At 39.3% G+C, this 24000-nt stretch overlaps 1 protein-coding gene across 6 annotated transcripts in view; it reads left to right on the top strand.

The window, feature by feature from the left end:
• The window catches only part of LDB3 (LIM domain binding 3), a 123223-nt gene that overhangs the window by 24239 nt on the left and 74984 nt on the right, over window positions 1–24000 (top strand). For all 6 annotated transcript variants that reach the window (XM_063339154.1, XM_063339155.1, XM_063339152.1 and 3 more), the window contains exons 3-4: window positions 8735–8886; window positions 23923–23998. In XM_063339154.1, the coding sequence (XP_063195224.1) occupies window positions 8735–8886; window positions 23923–23998 (228 nt within the window). The remainder of the gene's footprint in view (window positions 1–8734; window positions 8887–23922; window positions 23999–24000) is intronic.

The raw sequence follows: 24000 nt of genomic DNA, 5'->3' as shown, positions 1-24000 counted from the left end.
TTAGTCAAGATAAAGAAGAGGTAAAACAAGCTGCTTCCTTTTTAAAAATTCAGATTGTGATGCTTCTGATTATTATTTTGTCCGTTTTCTCTTCACAGTCTTCAACATAGCAAGTTTTCCCTTTTAGATTTGAGATTTTATCAACATATTCTAATTATTCCCTGTTAAACAAATGTGGTTCCTGTGGCCTCATGGGGGAAGGGGCATCTCTGATTTAAAAGATAGGAGAACAAATCTTAAGCTATTACATTTTAACAGGTAAAAGAAACATCCTCAGTCTCTACAACTTCCCTTGCTTCCTGAAACATCCAGCAGTTTACGTACCTGTTCAATGTGTCAAGACTGTATTTTACCTGCTACATCTTTAAATTTCCAAGGTCCTGGTGGGATACCTGGCAGGATGTCATGTTATACACTAAACATGATACAGCGTATTACAGAAGAAATTTGCATTGCACTTTCTTGGGGGAACTTTGCTTCTGTTCTTTTTTATTCACTTGCATCTTGAAAGGAGTCCTTCACTCTCTGAAGTTTGAAGCCTGTGCTTTTGTTTATTCTCTCCCAGAGCATGAATGAACGCTACAGGTACAAAACAGTTATTCTTGTGGATAAGGAGAGTGTTTAATGAGTACGTGATGCTATATAGTTGATGGTTAATGCTGGGCCATCCAGTCGAAACAGATTCACATTGGGCAATATAGCCTTTTAAAAACTTAGACACTAAAGTAATGGCATGATACCGAGTGTAGTTCCCGCAAACTTAGTTGTGATTCAACACCTCTGTCACCATGGACGTGTGCTACATTTCATCCTCTCTCATACGGATGCCTTTCTGTGTGTACTATACTATAGTATTCTAGCATCTGTAGGCAAAGCATGGAGTTGAATATTACGTGTTTCTGGTCTAGAGACAGAACTGCTGTTTGCTGTGTCAAACTGGCAGCTCATGTTTTAGTGAGAAATACTCCCCTGGTATTCTGGTGGCCAGAAGCAAAAAGAATGCAATAAGCAAATTCACATTTAAAGAAAAGTTAACCGTAAGCCTGCATGGATGTAATAAGCACCCTAATTTACAAACACACAGGAGCAGAAGTGTCATGTATATCAGTCAAATCTGTGCTGGAACCTCAGGACTTAAGTCAAAACTATTTTGAGTTGAGTAATATCAGAAAGGGCTGCAGGCCACTAACTGCCAAACCAAAACTCCCGGTATTGTCTCAAATGCCCTTTCAATCAATCAGGCTTGTTGTTGTTCCACCAATCAAAAGCCCTTCAAAGTTATAAAGCATTGTGGTCTTAGTTATATTCAATGAAATGCATTAAGCAGAATGAACTTGAAAAAAAAATATCTTACCATAGTGGCCAATAGCAAAAGACATAAACCCCTCAGTGTATTGCTAATGCTTGTAGGGGGAGACAGGACAAATTGTGTTTGCATGAGGAAGTCAAATATCTGCACAGAATGTAGAATTCAAGAAGCCAATAGCTATGAAAATGTGAAAGGCCATGTTGATAACTGAGATCTGTCTACTTGAGACGCAAAGAAACATCCTGCCTTATAAAACTGCCTTAAAATGAATTAAGATTTGAAAAGCAGAAGTAGGGAAAAGGGAGGGAAACCTTTAAAAAAACTTGGCAGTTCTGATCCTGCAGGCACTTACAAGCCGAGTGTAACTTTGCTGCAGGGAGTTGTCCTGTGGAAGTTGACAGAACGGCTCACCCACATGGGGCTGCCAGGATACTAAGGATCAGTACCTCAGTTATATTCTCAGTTTTGATTTGCATTAAGGTTATTAAACTGGTTGATACTAAAGAAGAACTTACTCGTTCCTTAAAAACTGTTGTTGTAAAAAGAAAATCAACATCTATTATTATATGACCCACCTCTTTGCTTCCATTTCATTTCTGCAAGATAGATAGCACACGCTATCTTGGCACAGTATGTGATGCTAACTGAGAATAGACTGAATAGATCTAACAGCTATTTTTGGATGAAGATTGGGAGAAGAGAGGTTACTATTAGTCACATCATACAAGATTTAGAGAGCTGCATAGTCTTCTAGCTATGCCAACACATCCTATTAAAAAGCCACATCCACATTTTAACTGTCATCTGTATAGTTGGTGTAGACAAGTCATGCTTATAACAGGCTCAGCTGCAAACTCCAAAGTATTTCCTTTTTTTTATTTTTTAACAAAGGATTCAAAATTTCTCAATCAGATAACACGGAGTTGAGGCAGGGAGTAGAATGATCTTCCTTCCAAGCAGGGACAGGAGCATTCACGCTCACTCTCAAAAAATCCCCCAAAGCCTTGCCTAGGGCAATCCTGTAAGCATTGCCTATAGGCTTCCTTTCATTTCCCAGCTGAAAATCTTTTACATTTGGCTTATTTTCATCACCTGAGTCTATTTAGCTTGGCAAGAAGGCCTCGCTGTCTGTCTTCTTCCTTGAAGAGCCTATATATTGTGCCTGAACAGCAGCCTTGTAAAGGCATTAAGCAGAAGGAAAATTTCTGGTGTTAATTGAGGTGCTATCATTCCAGCGTGGCCTGACATACCCGAGCCTGAGGTAAGCCAGAGAGCTTAAGTGCCAATGCCTCTTCTGCTCTCGCAGTACAGATTTCAGCACAGGGTGTCCTGAATTGTAAGTGCTTCTCTGGCCGACCCACAAAATCTCTATGCTGCTGTGCCATTGTGGCTCCGGGTACCCAAGAGAGGTAGATTAAAGCTATTTTAGGTGTTCTCACATGTATTGTAATCTCCCTTCCTAACCACAGATGAAGCACAGCCTGAGAGGCCACTTCAGAGAGTCTCTGCAGCTTGCCAGCTCAGCTCTCTTTGATATAAATGGAAGCTCTACAAGGTGTCAGTGGCACATTTTGCAGATGCCCTGAGTGTTCGTGTAAGGCAGGTCTCATTAAAAACAAAAAGCAGAAAGGAAAAAAAAGTAAAGCCTAGTAGTAAATTGAAAACAATGGGACATTTTCTTCAGGAAAATGGTAGCTGCGAAAAGGGAATTTTCTTTAGGTTTGGTTAGTGATACGTGCAAGGGCTTTCATTTCTAGTTTTCTACAGTCCTCTGTCTTCAGATTTAATCGGTCTTGCTCAGCTCTCCCAGCTGACACTGAAAGGTATAAAAGCCAGCATCAAAGATAGTGGGATGTTTGCTCTATGGTATAGGTTATCTAGGCTTTTTCTTTTTGTGTTCCTGTTTTATACCTTCTGGCAATGTGTGGAATGAAATGCTGAATTTCTGCCTGATGACTTATCCTAGTGGATTTTATTCCTTTTCTTTGCTGTTTTTGCTTGTCCAGAATTGTCTTCTATTTTCTGAGAAACCCCATTATTTTCTCTTTTGAGCTGTTACATATTTATTGTGGGAACTCATTTAGGAAACAATAATATAAATTTCCTCAATTAACTTGCTCACAAGGGGAGAGGAACTGATGTCTCCAGTCCAGAGATAGATACCTGGATTCATATGGGCATTCGCCAGCTCAGTGCAACTGTTCTGTGGTGGGATTTCAAATCACGTCTCTTCTCCTTTCAGTAGGTTGTGTTCTGTGTGCAAAATGGCGAAGTTTTTCTGCCGCTTCTGGGCATTGTGAGCCTCGGTGCTTAGAAAGGCTATGAAGGTTTGTTGGAAGCATCTATATATTTGCAAAATGTATATTGCAAAAATTTAGCAAAGAGAGATTTAAATGCTGCTTTCTCCATAAAGGAAACACATTTTATTTTCTAGTAATCCTTAGTGTCTATCCATTCCTATTCTTGTAACAGATAGCTTATGTCCTGCCTCTGATTTCTAGCCTTTCTGACTGCGGAAAGGAACGTTTTCTTTTAATATTTTCTTCTACCCCAGAGATCCTGAAGAGGAGAGGGTATTCATTTCCAGTGCTTTAGCTTATTTCTAATGCTAGTGAATACTTGATTCTCTGACACGTTGTTCTTAAATGAGAAGAGGAAAATGTAACTTGTTGATTTTGGGGTTGGGGTCAGGAGGGTGTCAGGCATAGCTCAAGTCCTGCAAAAAGAAGAGGCCCTAGCTAATTCTGCAAGCTGCCATATGAACACCTTCTCAGTTGTATAGGCTTCCCCATGTATTTTTGTCTCTCCTGTAAATCAGGAGTTCCTTGTGGTAGGAAAGCTGTGTCCATTCATCTGTTTATACGAGCATTCTCATTAGTATTTTAACACTCCGGCACTCCAGTGCTGCCTGATCCCTCCCTCTCCCCCATTTGGAATGGAGCTGAGGGGACTTGGTTGGGAACATGTGCTGTTCTCAAGGTGGTGCAGCAGCTGCACTTCGTACACTGCCTCCCAGAGCTCCTGATAAGTAGTATTTACTCTGAACCCAGTGCGGACTTAATTTTTAGGGCACAGCTGTCACTGTTGTACTATATTTTCACCCAGTATAGAGATCCGCTCACAACAGAGCGTAGTAAGAATTCTCTGTAGTGCGTTGAAAGCAACATGTGATACTTCCAGCGTGCCCACTTGCTTTAAGCTGGGGATGTTGGAAGTCAGATGTCTGCCTCGTAGGAAATTTGTGAGGGCTGAAAATCCACATCTCTGAAGCAGCAAGTGTTCCTCTGCTTTTCTGAGAGAGGGGAAAGATGCTTGGCTTTTCAAGCTGAAGTCTGTGCTTGGGCTTGAGACACTAAAGAAATATTATTAAAATTAGATCTGTCAGTGGTACCCTGGCTTGGATTTTGTAAATCAATTGACAGAGATTGCTATTCCTTGCATCACTGGTGAACATCTCACTATAGCCTTAAATAAAGGCATTTGCAACACCTAGCATCTGAAAGGTATGTTGTAATCCAGAGCAAGTGAGTTAACACTATTACAAAGGTTTTCTGAAAGAGTTCTGTCTAGATCTTACCCAGAGATATTTTAAGATAAAAACATTGGTGGTTAAATTGGAAAATGCATATTTGGCCTAGACAGAACTATATTTCTCTACTTTTGTTACTTTTGTTAATAGAAGAGAGGCTGAGTTGAGAGCAAACTAGAATTTACTGTGTAGACAGATCTGGATTTGCAGTCTAATTCCAAGCGTTAATTAGCATTCACCCTTCATTTAAAAATATCTTTTTAAAACCTTTTTAAATAGAAACTAATCCCCACAGATCTCACAAAGGCACAGTGAGATCTTCTCTGTTGGTGATTATATTTATTAAAATTTTAGTAGATCAGAGATGAATTTTCAAAGGAAAATACCAACAGATAAACACTTTGCATTCCATTCCTTTCTGCTGGATCTTTAAAAATGGGAACAAGATAGTCTTGAATGTGCCTTGACATTTCAGATCTGGCTGCCCTGTATCTCCATCTGTACGCTGGTATTTTGTCCCCAACAATTACTGACTGTTCTCAATGTCTACTGTAAATGCATGCTGTGTGTTCACTTGAAAGTCTCACAGAGAAGCCTGTTAGCCTCTAACTAAAATAGGTATAATTTTGTACTTTGATTTATATAGATTATACATCCAGACTTCAATAACGCCTCCTATATAAAGATCTACAGAACCAAATAATCTACATAGCATGTTCTTAGCCAGTCGGAAGACTGGGGGAAGAGGTAATTCTTTCCTGATACTTACTATGCTTCTGAATTACAGGTACATTAAACTAGATCCATCTTTCATACTTGTGAGTCTTACTGTCTATGAAGCTAGGATAAGCTGAATTTTAGAGGTAAAGAGACATCAATGGAGTGCTGGCCCCTGAAATGGGAGTTGCAAAGGTAGAGCTGTATGAGGAATCCAGCCCAGAATTCGTTACCATTATACTTAGCTGAAGAGATGACTATAAATCCGTTTAATTTCCCTTTCAAATAAAGGAACAGTGGCTGGTAAGCCATGATTGAGACCTTTCCTTATCTTTTACAGTATGGTTCTCCTGTAGCTCTTTGCCTCAGAAAGGGTGTTGCAATGGTAGTAGTTAGAAATTCATATAAATCACAAATTCAAAGTTACCCAGGACTTTAGTATTTCCTGAAAGTGTTAGGCAGAAAATACTAGAGTAAGTGAAATCAGGTCACTAGTTATAACCATCCCCTCCCTCTAAATTTGGCTCTAATTCTAGGACAGTTGTAGTTACCTGATGTATCTTTATTTTAAGATATAGCGTTTAAATTTGGGTCTGCAAAAAGCAGAAATCAGAGAAACTGAGAGGGAAGTTATGTTACAGCATCTTAAACTAGTCACAGATCTACGTTTCTTTATCCTTTCTGTGGAAGCTCTGCGTCCCTGGGCTTATTTTGTTTGAAGCATCACTGCGGAATGGAAGGAGAGACATATGTGTTAAATAGGAATTCCCAAATTAGGGCAGAAATTTGACTTTCAGTAACTGGGTTGATGTTCCCAGCATTCGGAACCAGCTGCCTGGAGACTGGAAGTATTGGCATCACACAGTTAACGTTTTGTAGGCAAAAACTTGCATGTTTCATGAGGAGGTAAAAAGTGGTGTCTTAGGCAAGTGATGGGTGAAGATTATTTATTAAAAAATCTTTATCAAGGAGGCTCAAGCCTTGGTGTCCACCTGACTGGCAAACAGTTTATATTACTAGAGAAAAAAGGTAAATTGAGAAAGACTGAAGTGTCCTACCTGGTGAATTCACGTCTGACTGACTGATTATCTGCGTTTTGCTTTTGTTCACATTTTGCCTTTTCCTGACCTCTTATTTTATTGCAGGTTTTGTTTCTTGACATATTTGGGGGACTGAGCGGGGAAGGGTCTTTGAGTAACTGTACAAGTACATGTGGGTATGCAAATAATCCATATTCTTTCTAGGCTTCTAGATTCTGTGTACTTAGCACAATGCAAGTCAATGAAATGCATAGCAGCTAATGTTTGTATAATAGGTTAGGGAAACTATGCTTGTAATATGAATCTCTTGTTTCTACTAATCTCTTTCTATGAGGGTATGTTAAACTAGAGAATAAAACTCCATCGTTGAAACTTCCACGGAGTATTTCCCCCACCCCTCAGTTCCTTAACAACAGAAAAATACATCAGGGAATAGCACTGCCATTATCAGTCAGCTCTACTTTGCAGGAGAACATTATATCTGTGCCCGTCCTTCACTCGGAAAATAGAGCACTTATTGATATTCTTTCTAATGGAAAGGTATAGAAAGCAATCCCTTCCAGTCAGATCAGTTCTGGGATGTTATTTACAGTGCCTAATTCCAAAGTAATCTCTGTTTTTAGTGTTTGAGTATTCAGGGTGCTGTATTCTAGCACCCTGATACTGGAGCTTCTGTTCTAGTAAATAAATTGTCAGAATATGCTGCCAATTAGACTACCAGCCTCAATACTAAGCACCTTTAATGGAGTCTTAAGAAAGGGGTTTGGTTTTTTTCCTTTTTTCTTCTTTGTCTTTTCCAGTGGAAGAGCACAAACAAGCAGCCTAGGGAATTGTTTTGGAAGGGCTTTGAGTACGTACATATTTTGAAGTGTTTTGAGGTCATACCAGGGAAGGCAGCTTAAGAAATTTCACTTCACACTTGATGAGGAAAAATGTTTGGATTTGTGTTGGGTTTTGGTTTCCTTAGGAATTTAATTCCACAGTTTCAGCCTGGCTGAATTAACATGGGAGTTTTGGCTCATAATTAGACACATCTTTCTTTTATATTCACTGTGCTGAAAGAACAGGGTTTTTGACAGCAGCCTTTCTTGTAGTATTTTAGATTATCCTTGGGGTTTTTCAGGAGTGAAGAATGTAAGGGAGTACCTAAAAATAAGAGCAAAGACTATAGCTTATGTCTGTACCCTTTAAGTACTGAGTGCTGAAAGCAGAGGACAACTCTGATGTGCTCACTAAAATTTGTGTGCCTGATGCTACATGAAGGCTCTTTCATTTTAGTTTGAGTTCCCTAATGGAGGCAAGTTTCATGAGTAGCTGTGCTGAATCAATGTCATCCAGATGCAAGCTGAGAGGGCTGTGTAAAATTGGGATCTGTCCATTCGGAGCAGATGCAGTTCACGAGGCATCTGGAGCTAACAAAGTGTGATGCCATATTGAACGACCAGAATTTCTGAACTGTTGTCTCTGTAGTTGGGATTGTAGTTGAAGCATTGTGGCTTCTTATTTCTAAAAGTGCTGGTCTGTCTTTGGAGGGTCAGGGCCAACAGGTTGATAATGTAGTAATCTGTCTTGGTAATGGAGCTATACTTGTCCGTGGGTAAGGTTAAGCAGAATGATTTCCTATAAAGCTCACTATAAAAGAAGCAAAGCATGTCCAAGGCCCCTCACACGCATTCATTTTCTGTCCGCTCAATATAATGAATTAATTTGGGAAAAATGGCTTTTTGGAGGAAAAATACAATAAAGTCATGCAGTAAATAGCGGTTCATTAGTTTCCCGCTTCTGAGTAAAGTCTCTGTATACTACTCCAATATAAATAGTGGTAATTATCCCCTTGAGGAGGAAATAATAGGTGGTAAGGGAACCACTACATTGGGCTTAACCTCTCAAAATGGAAGTAATGACAAGTAGATGTTGTACTGGACCTTTGCAGAAATGTGAGCTAATTTTGAGTTTGTTTAATTTCCATAAATTTTGTTGTTCCACCCCTACAATAACAGATAGTGTTGTATCTATTACTGTATTTGTTGCTGTATCTATTCCTCATTATAATTCTTGGCGAGTTCTCTAGAAGTACTTTGTGTACAAAATGACTTACCCTGATATGCCTTTTTTTTTTTTTTTTTTTTCCCCACACAGATCACTCCTGGCAGCAAGGCAGCACAGTCACAGATGAACCAAGGGGACCTTGTGGTAGCCATTGATGGAGTCAACACTGACAGCATGACCCACTTAGAGGCCCAGAACAAGATCAAGTCAGCCAGCCACAACCTGAGCCTCACTCTTCAGAAGTATGATGATATCAGTTAAAGTCTTTACATTCCTAAGGGCATCCTCTGAAACTCGTGACTAAGGGATATAAATGTTTTATCTCTGTCTGTTAGATTCAGAAGTGTTCATGGCACAGATATGAGATGGAAAGCTAAAATCTGCTCTGATTCTTGTAGAAATAAGATGGATTCACGTAGAAATCAGTATGGTTGATATGTTGAGTGTATCTGTGTTGAATTTAGCCTGTTGAATGCGGGTATAATCCCATATCCATTCAAGCCTCAGTTAAAAAATAAATCCAACAGTGATGTTTCTTATTCCCATGTGGACAACACACGGTTTTGTTTGGTTAATTTATGAACAACTATTCTAGAAATGACCATAGTAACAAGTGTTATGAGCATGTGGGAAGAACCTGTCATTCACATGGTGAATAATCACAGCAGCCTGAGAATTTGTGTTAATGGTTTGGCACCTATGAGTTTGAAAGTGTCCTCCCTGCGTCTGACAGAATAAGAAAGGAGTAGCCTGAGTGCAGGAAAGGAAGCCAGTAGAACATGGAGAGAGCAGACTTTCTCATAGAGATGTGATAAAAGTTGTCTTGCAATTGAGAAAGCAGAATCTCTTCACATAACGGGTCTCTTAACTTTCCCTAGTTAATGTTGCTTCCAAGGAAACTTGTTCTCAAGTCAGATAACCTTGCACAGAGGTTTTCTGTAATAGTTGTATTAATATGTAAAGCTTCATAATTATATAAAGGAAAATAACTGCTATTTTTATTGCATTGTGGAGAAAATAATTTTTGCATAGGCCAGGCAGAGACAGGTACGGAAAGCAGGTTGTAATGTGGAAGTACAATTTCTGAGAACATGCCAGAAAATCTCATACATGATTATATAGTAGAGCTAAGCAGTATCAGGAACAGACAAACACCTAAGGAAAAAAGATCTTTAGCTGAAGTTTCCGAGACAGAGTACTCTAAAGCAAAATATATGGCTGAGTTTCCCACATGGCTTCACCATTCTCAAGTTTGTCTTTAAGTGGGCGTTCCAGATAATGTATAAAATAAGTACACAAAGTAGAAAGATGCTAACAAAATTGCAACCTATTTGTTAGCTTCTTTGAGAACACTGGGTAGACTTATGTATTTCCTGGAAATGTGTCACACACATTTTCTGGAAAGAGTTTAAATTAAAGAGTTTTCAGATTTTCATCTGTTCCAGATTTTTCTCAAAGGTTGTAGTCTAACTGTTTCAATGAATGCAAGGGAGGTAGGGAGATGCATGGAATAATTTCTTTCTGTCGCCTTGTATGATGTGTGTAGGAGCATAATCCGAAATGTACTGAAATGGGCTTTATATCAAAAGCAGAAGAAAACGGTCTTCCAAAGTTGTTGAGGGAAGATGGGGCACTATCTTGATGCAGGTACTTGAATTCTCATCCTATGACCCATTCCAGCTTCTTTTTGCTCCATTATAATGAATGCTAGTGATATTATGAATATAGGTATGATATCGTTTTTAAAAAAATTACATTGTTCTGGATTATTTTGTATTTGAAAGTTAAGGAGAATCATCTCTGATAATGTATTTTAGAACTTCTGCCTCCTTTTCTATTGGATCCTTGTGTTTTTACATTGAGAGAAAATGTTTCTTATTGTGCTTTTGCTTGTTGCACATTTCGAGTTAATTTTCCTCGATATTGGACCTGAAAAGTGGTCCAGTGGCTGCCTCTATGGCCTGGCATTTAAAACTCTAAATCATCACTTCTCCTTCCACACAGATGAAGGATTCCCAAATCTGTGACTGACAAAAACAGATTATCGTAATACATATCACAGATGCAAGTCACTTAAAACAGTAATCTTGATCGCGTGGATCAGGCAGGGATAGTTCATGTGAGTAATTGTTGTGCTTTTGTACTTGCTGACCTCTAAATTACACCACCAGCAACTCTAGTGGCCACAGCGTTAAAAAAAAAAAAAAAGTGTTTTACAGCATCCAGGACAGCTTGCTTATTGTTTAATGACTGAAGTAATTTTTAATTTTCTTAAAGTATTTTCAGACTGCTAAAGCTTTATTTATTGTGGTATGCATTATTCTTTTTCCACATAATTCTAGTGGAAGTATCGTTATTTATTGCTTTCTTGCTCTATTGCTTCTTTTCTTTTTTAAAGCTTGCCTTGTCTCTTGGTTCCAAAACAATAGTATGTGATTCAGATAATCAACTGATGTGGATAATGAACAGTCAAAATAAGCAGGAATGGAGTGTTCCACAGACTGATATACGCTTGCATAGATAATAGATGTAGATGAGTTAAGATACATTTTGAAAACAAGGAAAACAGCTTTAAGTGATATGAAATACTATTAAGCACAAACAGGTCAGACAGCTTCTTTCTTAGCAAGTGAGAACATTTACAGATGGTGCTTTTGCTCTAAACTTATACAATTTGTAGAATCTCATCTTCAGTGTGACAGTCGCTTTTTGATATGAGGTATTAGTTTGATTGGTGACCCATTCAGCTTTACTAGAGTTATATGGGAAAAACAAATGACAAAGACTGAAAAGTGATTTTTTTTTTTCAATTAGGGTGTTGTTTCTTAAATGATTAGGGGCTATACAAAAAGTTGTGCTCAGAGACATTAAGCTGGTTTTAACTTTGCACAATTCAGTATTTATACAAGCTAAGCTAAACCCTATGAGCACGTGATCTCAGCCAACTGACATGTGCATAGAACCCTATTAAAGATCCAGTATCCCAAAGTCTTGAGCAAAAGGCATCTCCGCAATATTTGGAAAGTTAGATTAATCTCACCTTGAAAAATCACTTTTCCTAGGCACAAATGGGCTAATTTAACTAAGTACGAAAAGATTGTGTCAGTTTAGTCACCTGCTTCAAATTTACAATGAAACATACTTTTTTTCAACCAAAATAATTTTACAAAGATTGTATTGGTGAGAAGAACTGTTAACATGAAAAATATGGGAGCAGTCTCTATTGATAGTAATTTTATAAATCATAGAATCTTCACGGTTGGAAAGGACCTTTGATATCACCGAGTCCAACCATACACACACAAAAAAACCCCTACAATCTCTGCCACTAGAGCACGCCCTGAAGTGCCAAATCTAGATGTTTCTTAAATACCTCTAGGGACGGTGACTCAACCACCTCCCTGGGCAGGCTGTTCCAGTGCCTGACCACTCTTTCAGTAAAGTAATTCTTCCTAATGTCTAATCTAAACCTCCCCTGCTGCAACTTCAGACCATTTCCTCTGGTCCTGTCATTATTCACCTGGGAGAAGAGACCAACACCCACCTCTCTACAACCAAATAAGAACAAAACAGGAGAAAGGCAAATTCTCGTGGGACTTGGTTACCAGGAAAATGACTGTGCTAAGAGATAATTTTTACTTTTTTAGACATGGCTTGCAGCAATGAAACTGGAGTGGTGTGTTCTACTAATATGGAAAAACAAAGCTAGTTTCCATAAAGATCATAGAGATGGATACATTCAGTTACCTGATTTGCATAAAAGTTTGGAAACATTGGAAATCCTTTCAAATGGAAAAGGCATATATGTGCGTTGGGAAATGGACTGTTGTGACAGGAAAACTTAAGCCCTAAATTTTGATGATCTTGGACATTTATGTGCAGTAGTCACATGGCTCCACAAAGCATGTTTCAAGGTCATGGAATGCCTTACCAGCCTATCTGTGGCTTGGTTTCACTGTTGCAGCACTGGAAGCAGAAGTGAACGCACTTGTTTAGTCTGTAAGGCCATGGAAGAAGCAGTGGAATGTGAAATCTAGACATAAATGCTCTGAGACAGAAAGCTTTTTATTTTTCTAATGGCTCTTGGCTCTCAAGAGCGATGGCCTTTCCTTTTATTGATCCTGGCCAGGAAGGTTTCATGAGCATTGTTTATAACCTGACAGTTCAGACAGTGTTTGCTGCTACTCACTTTTATTATCGCGTCTAAGTTCCCTGTGGGGTTTCTCTTTCAGGGTGGGGAACTGGTTATTTTTTATTTGGCTGTCAAGAAAAGCTGTACATGGTGTCAGCACTTGTGCAGGACATCAAATTGCAAGACATCAAATGTAGCAGAAGGGAAGCATTAAGAATGCCCATTCGTACTTGCTTGCCTAAACAATGAGAGTCTGCACTTCTCTGGCTATACAAACTTAGTTTTTCTTCAAGTACCATCAATCTGTGCTGTTCAAGATGCACTGACATTGCTCGTCAGTGAGTGCTTAGTGCGCAGTGCTGGCCTGAGTGGAATTCGCCATGTCTGTCATGTAGATATCCCATTATGGGTTCAGGAATTTGTGGATGTCAAGTGTTTTTCTGATATCTTCCTTCCTTAAACTCCCGGTTAAATTTGTTCTTATCACCTCACCCGTGCTATATTTTCACATGAAACCACAAAATTAGGATGAAGATCTTGCCAAGTATGCCAGAGGTTTGATCAGGCAGCCAAAACTTGTCTTGTTACTGGCTTGAGTGCAGCACCGCGTTTTCTGACTGCTCATTTTCAATGGCTGCCTCCTGCTCCAGAGCCTGCCCTCCCTGTGCTCCTTTTGGGAAGCTAAAGGATACAGACAGGCAAGTGTCAGGGAGCTGAAGTATTTGTACCATTCCTAGAGAAAGAGACCTGTGATCCAGTGGTGTGGAAAGGTATGGGACACTCCAGACCAGCTCTGCTTCCTTCGGTTTAGAAGACAAAACACATCTGGGAAGTGAATTCTCTTTTGCTGAAGAAAAGAGAACAGCAGTGAGGGGAGAAAGAAATTTCTTTGGCACTGTGCACTATTACCCAGTAGAACTCCATGTGGCATGATAGTATTCAGGCAAACAAAGCTGATATTCTAAAACATTAAATACTTAGGTAGATGCAGCTCATTCCTTAGAAACTTACATGACTCTAGATGTACTGAGAGGAAGTCTAGTTCTGCTAGACAATGCTATGGAAGGCTAAGATCATACTCTATAATGACCTGGGTTGTGGTGGAAAAAGACATTGCTTTGCTTTTAATCTTTTTGTGGCCTCCTGGAGTTTAGTCCTCAGTCATTTTTCAGTATCAGTTTTCTAATCAGTTACTTGAGCTACACAGCTGCACCCAGGCATTTTAATTCTGGGCCAGTCAAAGTTCATCTTTAACTGGCTGGCTGTCCCACAGAGACTGGGCTGTAAACTTATTGTCCTACAGTATTCGTTTCACAGGTGAAAAACTAAATGCATGCAAAATCTATTTTTATTTCATACAAATGGCTTTCTTTTTTAAATTCACAGTAAATGCAATGCACGAGAGTGCAGTATTATTTGTCAACACGTTTCACTGGAGCATCCACAACATCCATTTGATCTTAACTTAAGGAATCTGATCAGCCTCCTTGGAAAGGATTCACCAAATGTACTGGCTTAGTTTTGGAAAGTGCTGTAACATGAGCACGCCTCATTCTGCTGGCACAAACATTCCTGTGACACTCTCAGACTCCTGCCTTGGCGTCACCCTTTGCTGCTGGAGAGGAGCAGGGGAGGCGCAGACTTTCTGCGCCTGGTGCGTGTTGACACAACCTCCCCCTCCCAGGGCATGACAATGATGCTACCATTTGCTTCCAGACAGTCACATTTGACTGTCTTTTGCTGGAAAATCTTGAGCTAAATAATCCTTTTCTCTAGTGAAAGGGAAAGTGTCGGAGGCACAGCTATGAGAGACTTACGGTAAATATTTAATAGCTTTCCTTTTTTGTGCAGCACCAAAAGATGGCTGATCCTGCAGTATTTATTTCAGGCCTACTATAAATAAAGCATGTGGTGACAGCAAACTGCAAGCAAGGGGAATGCAGTGGTTATTGTAAACTGCTTTCTTTTGTCTGAAGCTGTGAATAGTAACCAATTCTGTGCATGTTTTAGGTCTGCTGATGGGCATGATTTAAATCAGAACCAGATTTAGGCTGCGTTTATGCTCAGAAGAATTAGAAGAGGGTATCTATCCCAGTTTAAGACTAAATTAAAACTATATAAACAATATTGATGAAAGCACAGTCTGACATAGTGGTACTCAGACTGTTCTGCAGAAACATTTCCTAAAAGCATTGTAGGAGATGATTAGTAAAAACAAACAGAAAATGAAAATATGGGCTTGAATTTTTTTTTCCCGTATTTGAATGATTCCATTACATTCATCAGACTAATGATGTTTTCATTCAGGGGCTGCTTACATACTAGAGGTAGAATCTGAGCCCATATGAATGTGACTTTTTTTTTTTTTTTTGGAAAGGAACACTAATGCTAGCGATAATTTGCTAGTGTTCGTGTTCAGCATTGTGAATATATCTCCTGAAATCCATTCTTGCAGTGACTAAGTTTTTCCTGGTTGCTCCTGCCTTTCTGACTGCAATCTTAAAACTGTGGAAACTGAACGCCCAGTACCAAATGGCTGCTCCTTGTGTGAGGCTGCAGCAGTGCTTTTACACTCAGGAGTCCCACCTGGGACACAATAGCTAGCATAGCAGCACTGAAAAATTCAGGGAACAGGGTCTACATTGAGACCCCAGTAAAGACCTCTGAATTACTGGATGCAGAAGTGAGATGGTTGTGACCATGTCAGACTGGATTAAGGATATGAATGTATAAATACGCCAATATCATTCACAGCAGGACCGAAAGGTTAAATTAAGAAAATACTGGCGAAATACCAGAAAGGAATAAATTTAAAGCTGATGCAATGTTAGATATTCCATGTGGCGTTCACTGGAATAATTATGGTCTAGACTGGACCAAGTACTGAGGTGTGTGACCATGTGGACAGTCTGTGTTGGAGCCCTCCCCACCCACATCACTCAGCGAGCACCTTAGTCTGTAGGTAACTGCATGGACCTGCATTCAGGAGAGGTATCACAAAATCTATGGAAAGGTAAGAAAAGCAGAGCAGTCAAACGGCTGCTTACATGCTTTACTGAATCACAATGTGTATAAATTCAAATTTTTAAGCATATTAGTAGAAAAAGTAGAGGAACATTAATAGTGGATGTGGCATATGATACTAATTAGTTTTTTTTGCTTAGATATGTGACCTAGAGCTTTTGAGAGCCATCTGCCTCCAATAGCCAAGGTTTCCTCCCCAAACTTCCGATCATGCTGTGTGCTCAAAGCATTTAAAAAGACGTATCCTACTAGTGGATTTAAGGAAGCTACCATGTATTGCTGTGAGCTGAGAGTGGTGGTCCTCCCTCACTCCTTGTGAAATAGAGGTGAATCCCATCACTTGCCCAGTTGTCTCTCTATGCAGGTATGAGAGGAGAGTAGAATTTGTTAATAGATGTCAGGGTAGCATTTGGGCAGGGCTGTGAGTTACTGTCTTTGGGTAGTAACATTTAATGCTGGTTAAAATTAATGAACAGCTTTTTCCATGGAAAATGAAATAAAATATCACTGTCAGTCACTGCAATAAATATATTCCATACATGAGCAGTTTAATTGAGTGGACTGCTATTTACACTCACTGCATAAAGTGTCCTTGTTAGTTTTAGAAAAGAGCCTGGAAACTGTGGATATATGCCAAGGCTTTAAAGGGCAATGAAGTTTTCATTACAACAAGATTCTACTTAGGGATTAGAACTGTTCTCAGAGTGCACATCACTTTTTTTTTTTTTTTTTTTCCCCACGAAATACCAGCTTAGAGGTGAGGTTAAAAATCATCGTTTTATTTGGCTGAGAAATATTCTCTGGATGAGCTAAAGATAATCTCCATGTGCATCCTTTCACATATTATACTGCACTCACCGTGGAAAGGTCAGGATGGGTATCACGGGCACATCTCACCAGGGTCAATGGGCTGACACAACACACTAAATACACATGACAGTTGTAATCTTTCAGACAAACAGTTACTGGTTGCATTCTGCAATGAGGAAGTGGATACGTTACCCAAAATGTTACCGTAGATGGGAAGGTCACAATGGGACCTTTTCTTATTGATTAACATTAATTAGCTTAAGCATGGTCATGTCAAAATGTAAATTACACACTTTAAGCTAATTGGAATGGATGATATAGTATTTTTAAGAAAGGGAATGACGAATTGTTCTATCAGGTAAAATACTAAGGTGTTACTAGATCGATCTTGTAATGCGTTATTTGTGCAGGTGATGTTTGTAGTTTCCTTTGGATCCTTTTTACTGCGGTGTTTCTTGCCCACCAGCCACTATAAAAACTATCAAGCCTCATTCTTTTTTCACAAAAATGATTGCTGGCCCCATTGTTTCTTACAGCGAGAGCTGAGACACACCAAGGTCCGTTTTGCCTGGCTTTTCAGGCACCTTCTGGGGTTGGCTATCTCTTCGTGTCTGTGCTGTCCCTGGCCGGTGTCTGTTGCAGCGTGGCAGTACTGAGCACTGGGTACAGACTGGCCCTGTGCTGTTTCTGCCTTACTGTAACGACTTCAAACAGTCCTTGAGCACCTCAAAAGGAAACAAATTCTTTTGACAAGTCCTGGCTAACTGTCTTGACTTAGCAGTCTTAAGACATGGAGTTATGTTTCCAGTCAAAGTCTCTCAGGTACAGGCATTAATGGAAAGCTCGTTGAAGTGTTTTAGTTTGGAAACAGAAAAAGTGAAGGCCTAAATGAGGCGGACTGTAGTTAAGATCTAATTATCCATGATTATGTTCACTAATTTTTCTCTCTCTTACATGTCACTTAGAAATGCTCTAAAAGCCATGTGGCACGCTGTAAGGTCCACATCCCCAGTAAGAGGAATTACAGGAAAATCAGTTAAGTAAATACGTTTCATTAACAGCTTCAGGAAACTAAAGGAAGTAATTTGTAGTCAGGATGCTCAAAGTATCCTGAGTTAGGCTTTTGCTGCATTTAGCCAATTTATTATTGAGGTGAGAATAGTGGCTTCCTATTTATAATCAATTCCTGTTTAAATATTTCTGAGTATTTGAAGTACTGTGGTTTTGCCTGCACTGTGCTGAATGTACCGCTTCTATTCATGTTAATGTTTCTGCTGTTATTTTAAAGCAAGCATTGAGAGGAACATCTGACGCTTTCATCTGATCAGTAATAGCCATAGAAAACATGTAAGTGAGAAGTAGAAAGCAAAAAGAACACATATCCTCCCTCCAACAGAATCCCTGTTTCAGCCTAGTTAAAATGTATTTTACCTGTGAATCCTGTGCTATTCAAATTGAGTTAGCATGGATAAGTAGAAAAGATGTGCAAAACTCCTGTAATGAAATCTGAAGTCAAATGTGTATCTGGATTGGGTTAACATTAAAAATTCAGAGAAGTAGCATCATGATTATGATCTATGGATGAAAAACTAGTAAAATATCATATTTGAGCTTAAAACAAAGCAACTTAGCTATGTGAGAGAGTTGACTGATAATATAGTGATGTCAACAAGGTTTTATGAGCTACAGTAGATCAGTGTATAACTGAGTGAGTGATCTATTGGTAATTCAGCATTAAAGCAAGCTCATTTTGAAATTCTTATCATCTACTTATTACTTAGAAACAAAGTTATGGATTTGATAGAAATTAATGTATTTTTTCAACAATGTTGATGGCAATACAATTCCAATCCATGACAGCATAAACAAGTTCTATAACTGGATGGAATTTCCTGGGGATGAACCCACATTTCTATATGGCTTGCCTGAGTTTTCAGTAGTGATAAGGAGAGAAAAGGTTTGGAAATGGTTTAAAACTAGTGCAAAGACAGGAAGAAGAGAACAGCAAGAAAAATAACCTGCCTGAAAAGGTGTCCATGCTCCATGGAGGTTGTTTAGAGCTTTCTGTGTGCATTGGGTGAGTGGCAGGCAGGTGCTCAGCAGGCATCCTTAGTAGTCTTTGGAGAACTGTCCCATGCAGAGCAGAGCTGCAGGGACACTGGGAGAGCCTCCCCATTTGCCCATAGGAGCTGCTGGGATGAGGGAATTTTACAGTTGGTACCGAGTCAACTAAGAGGAGATGGAGGCATCGGTAGCCAGTTGCTCCGTTCAGGAGGGAACAGGCTGGACGGCAGAATGTGGGGCAGTTCAAAAAAGAAAGGATTTTGCCTAGCAGGAGGGAAGGAAAGAGTTAAGAAGATGCAACAGGCACTGTGCAGATGCCACAGAAGTAGAAAGGGTCAAAGAGAAACCAGGAGAGTAGAATTTGCTTCTCCAACATTTTTTAATACATACTCCTTGTCTCAAAAAGCTCAGCTTTATGCATATTGTCTCCAGTTCCCTTCCTTTCACAAAAATTTCCAAGGCTTCTTCCCTTTTCCTTTCCCTTTCTAACCCATAATGTTTGCAGCTGCCCCTGACTCAGATCCCTTCTAAGGGAAAATGGGTTTTACATACTTCCAAACAAATTCTCTTTCATAGATTTTTTTGGATAGCATATTCCCTTTAGGTTGGTGCCATTTATGCTTAAAAAGTTTCTGTCCATATATTGCTGTGGCTATGAACATTAGGCCTGGAAAGCATAATTGCCTATCTTGTAGTTCGAGTGCAGCACAACGCAGGGAAATAATTAACAAATCAGTCATCCAGCCAAATGCTAATATTTGCAGTTGCGACTGATATAGAGAGAGCAAAACTGCTGATGGAAATACTTTTCAATTTTATTGCAGGCACAGATGATATCCTGAGAGAAGGAAAGTAGGTCTCATCCCAGCCCCAAAGTGATCGTGGTTATATTTGAAGTACTGTGAAACGTTCAGGGTTTGTCTTTGTGATTCCCATTGGAGTCACCAAGACTGTTTGCTGCTGTCCCAGGCAGGGCGTAGAGAATTAAACTGTGGTATCACAAGACTCAAAATTTTCTGTGCAAGACTTACCAACAAGAAGCAGCTTCTATTTGGCTACTTAATTCACTGTTTAGCTGAAGATTTAACTGACACATTACTGATCCGAGCACTTATTAAATGGACACCTCAAATTGATAACCATGAGGAATGTTTGGTCTGTCCCTTTTATGTCTCTTCCCCTCCCATCCCCGCCAAATTGTCAGGAATATTATTGTGTTAAAACAGATATATATCAAAAACCCAATTCTACATGCTCGATTGTTTTGCATCTTGCTATGTGCTCACCCGCTCCACTACAAAATGATTCCATTTCAATGAGGTGGTAAGTATGTAGAATACTTTCTTAGCATTTCTAACCCTAATCTAGTCTGGTTTATTACCTTTCCATGCACTTGACCCCTTTTCATTTCCTAGTGGTTGAAATATTAAGGTACAATTATTAAGATGCTCAACAAGGTATAAATAAGTGCTCATGTATAATAAAATGAAAGCAGAAGCTTACTGTAAGAAAATAAATGTTGATCTTAGTTGTCCTGAGAATTAGAAAAGAGAAGGTAGACACCGACTGGTGAAGATATGAAATATAAAAAAGCCACATGAAGATGAAAGAGAGCTATTATCTCTTAGATCATGTCACATCTCTGCAAGTACAGGTTTGTGCTCCCCTGAGGATGTGGGTTAAACTGATAGTGCATTACAGAACTCTCTGCAGCCCTTCCTTAGGCAGGCAGATCCTCTTAGTGCAGCTGACTCCTAATGAACCTCTGTTGTGAGCGCAAAGCTGCCAGGATTGAAGTCGAGTGCTCTGCAATTAAAGATATATTTAGGTAGGTGGGAACAAGCAGAAACTTTGACAGCCATATCAGCAGTGCTATCAAAATTGAACTGCTTTGCAAAACCACATCCATCTTGGGTTTCAACATAAACAAGGAGAACCAGTACTGAGGGAGAGGGGAGGAGAATTAAAAAAATACCTGAATGATGGATTTGTTCATCATGAAAACTGTTTCAAATTTTCGTTTTGAAATGAGGGAGGGAAACGTTTCCATTTTTAACTTTGAAAATATAGAAGAAAATGTCTGAAAGTTGAAATCAAATTAATTGCTTTGGAAAAACAATCTTGATGGAACATTTCAACATTGAATCTAAAACAATCACAGTCATTTGTGAAATTTGGACTTTCATCCACTTCATAGCCCTACTGAGCAAGTACACTCCCTGAGTGTTTGGATTAAAATAATTTTGCAATCAATGGATTAAAATGTAAACCTGGACACACACATTTACAACAGCAACTTCATCACTTGAAAAGCAAACTTGTGTTGCTGCAGGATTTGACTCATCTAGCAAGACAGGGAGGAAAAAAAATTGTCCTGAACTTGCAGATGTTTTTTCCTGGAGGAGTGATGCTTCTTATGTAAATAATCACTTTATTCTGTAAGTGCGTACACTTCCATTCCACAAATTGGCTTCACCTCTTCTGCCCTTTTCTCTGGTGCAAGCCTCTGCTAAATCTCGCAAGCCTCATCATTCTGTTTTTAAATATCAGAGCTATAAACATCCAGGGCAGAGTTATGTAGGAACCTCATTGTTTTAAGGTAACATCTTGAAACCTCAAAGTCGATGTGAAATAAAGATGTTGGTTGGATAGCACTGTGAAATGACAGATGTAGCTTATCAGGTACATGGAAGAAATACAGCTTTTTAACATCATCTTCTGTGGTCAGGTAATGAGCGAGGAAAAATAGACATACAATAAACGACAGAAGTGATGGAGTAGTCTGGTAAATAAATTCCTTTGCTGCAATCCAAATATTTTCCGGTTATGCATCAAACATGCAGTAAGTATGTGGTTGGTTGCTATACCCCTGTAGGTGACAAACAGCGTTTACAGCGCTGAGCAGTTTTGGCACTAAAATTCATGATCAGTGAGCAGAGCGGAGGGGACAGTTAGTGCGTGCTCTGGGCGGCTGCAGTCTGGAGGATGCCCAGGTTCCCCCGCATAACTTCACAGAAAGAACGGGGTGTACCCAGAAATGACACCAATGGAGGGAGGATCAGAATCTCCCCCTAAATCTTTGTCTGTTCATGAATTGTCACAGTCAATTTTCAGCAACTCTGACTGTGTTCTAGGCTGCAGCTGATTTATTTTTTTCTTCCTCTTCTTTGCTGTCTTTCATGATACATGTGCCTGTCTCATGAATATGATTTATTGTTTTTCTTTTCAAGCTGAAGCAGTTGGAGGAAGGGTACGGCACTCACTCCTGAGGGAAGATCACTTAGTAACTCACCTGAGGAAAGTTTGTTCTAGGCAGTTAGCGATTAGCTCTTGTGCTTAGAACTTGAAGGTGTATATATCTCAGATAATTATGTCTTAGGGAGTATATTGTGATATATTCCAACTGTGAGTATCAAAGTTAGTGCCTTTTACAATTTTCTAGCCTCTTGTTTCAGGAATACTTTGTCAGTGAATTTCACGGGTTAATTACCTGTTGTTTAACAAAATGCCAGTTTTCATTGTCTCCTCAAACTGTGCTCATTTTCACAGTATCTCGTTGTGAGGTAGGCATCTATTACATCATCTTTGTTTTCAGCCCTCAAAGTAGTATAATTTCCATATCTTCTATATGGAAATCTTCCAGTTCCTGTAAGGATTACTCCTTTTTCCTCACTTTTGTTTGTTTGTTTGTTTGCTCCTGCTTATGGAAATATTTTATGTGCGGCAATTAAAGCTACTTACAGAGCTCAATGTGAAGCTAGGTATTACTGCAGGGATTGCCCCTATGGATGAGCCTGCTTTTTGTCTATCTCAGCTTTCTGTCTCTGACAGATGCCACTGGTAAGTGGTTCAGAGGAAAGTGCACCACAGCCCTCCGTAAGGAAATAACGAACCTAACACAGATCTTCTGCTATCAGTCTTTTCAGTTGTGCCATGAGAAATGAGACTCTGTATGGCTCCTTATTTTTACCCAAGCTAAAGCAGCTGTTGGGGTTTTTGTTGTCAGTCTAAATATCTAATCCTTCCTGATATCTTGCTATTCTCATAGGCTCCATGATGTCTTCTAACAATGAGTTTCACTTCAGGTTAATCAAGTACTCTAGGAAAAAATGTTTGCCTTTATCAATTTTATATGTGTTGTCTTTTCAATTTCACTTAATGTGCAGGAACATGGCTTTATTTCCCTTTTTCTACCATTCATTATTTTCTAAGCCTCTGTAATGTCTTCCCTTATTCATCTCTTGTCCAAAGCAAACAATTCCGAATGTCTCAGTCACTTCTCCTTGACTGGTGTGCTTTTTAGTATTTTTATTTCATTTTTGTACCTGTCCTAATTTTTGAAATGTACTTTTTAAAGATGAGAATTCCCGGCATAATCCTGATCTGTAGGTTGGCAATAGGATATAATTTGTATAATTCTGATTCTTTTGACTATTTTTATGTTTTTCATTTCATTTTCTCTGGTGATCCCACATGTACTGGAAAGGGGGTGTTCTCACAACAGCTCCCACAAATACCTCATCACTTATCTGAGCATCCTGGAGTGCTTCAGTTAGCATTTGTCACTACTGTGCTTTCTTTCTTATGTTCCAAGGAAAGGGCAAAGTGTGTGCATTTTAGCAGGGTTTATTTTTGTTTTTTATATGATCACGTATGTATATTTGTCAAATACAGGTGAAAGGCAGACATTTGGAGTGGGGTGTGGTTAATGCAATAGCGGTCTGCTCCTTTTGAAACTAAATTGTCTGAAAAGAAGCCCGTGTTTCTTCCTGCAGAGAGGTTTAAATTATGGCAGTTGCTGTACAGCTTAAGCTATTAAATAATAATCTTTTCAGGAGCTGACCTTGAGATGCTTCAGTACTGAGATTTAGTCTCTGCATTTTAAGACACTTTTAAGTCTCTTTTTCCAGCATGCTGCCCAAACCCGAATTTATCTATCAGTTGTGGCTGATTGTCATGTGTGAAAATGCAGTTTGTTGCGAGCTACTGGAAAACAGATGATCTCCCAAGTCAGAGGCTGCTTCTGTAACTGGTGGCTTTTCATCATTCAGAGAAACTATATCAAACTTTTTCTCACATTTAAGACCTTTGTAAATGAGGATGTAGAAAAAGCATGATGATCATGAGAAAAAGTCTAGGCTATGCTTAGCTTTTGCTCCTGTTGAAGCAGCTTTTTTACATGAAATTAAAGCTGAAAAATAGGACTCCAGATGGCTAATCTTTTTTCTCTTTTTTTTTGGGTCCCCAGATCTAAACGCCCAGTGCCAGTTTCAACCACAGCACCTAGAATTGACTCTCCCAGGGCTGTAATTCCTCACCAGAAGGT

Source organism: Chroicocephalus ridibundus, chromosome 6 (genome assembly GCF_963924245.1).
Source record: "Chroicocephalus ridibundus chromosome 6, bChrRid1.1, whole genome shotgun sequence".
NCBI classification, from domain to species: domain Eukaryota; kingdom Metazoa; phylum Chordata; class Aves; order Charadriiformes; family Laridae; genus Chroicocephalus; species Chroicocephalus ridibundus.
Note: the sequence above shows the minus strand (reverse complement) of the source record. Positions and strands in the feature narration are given on the sequence as shown.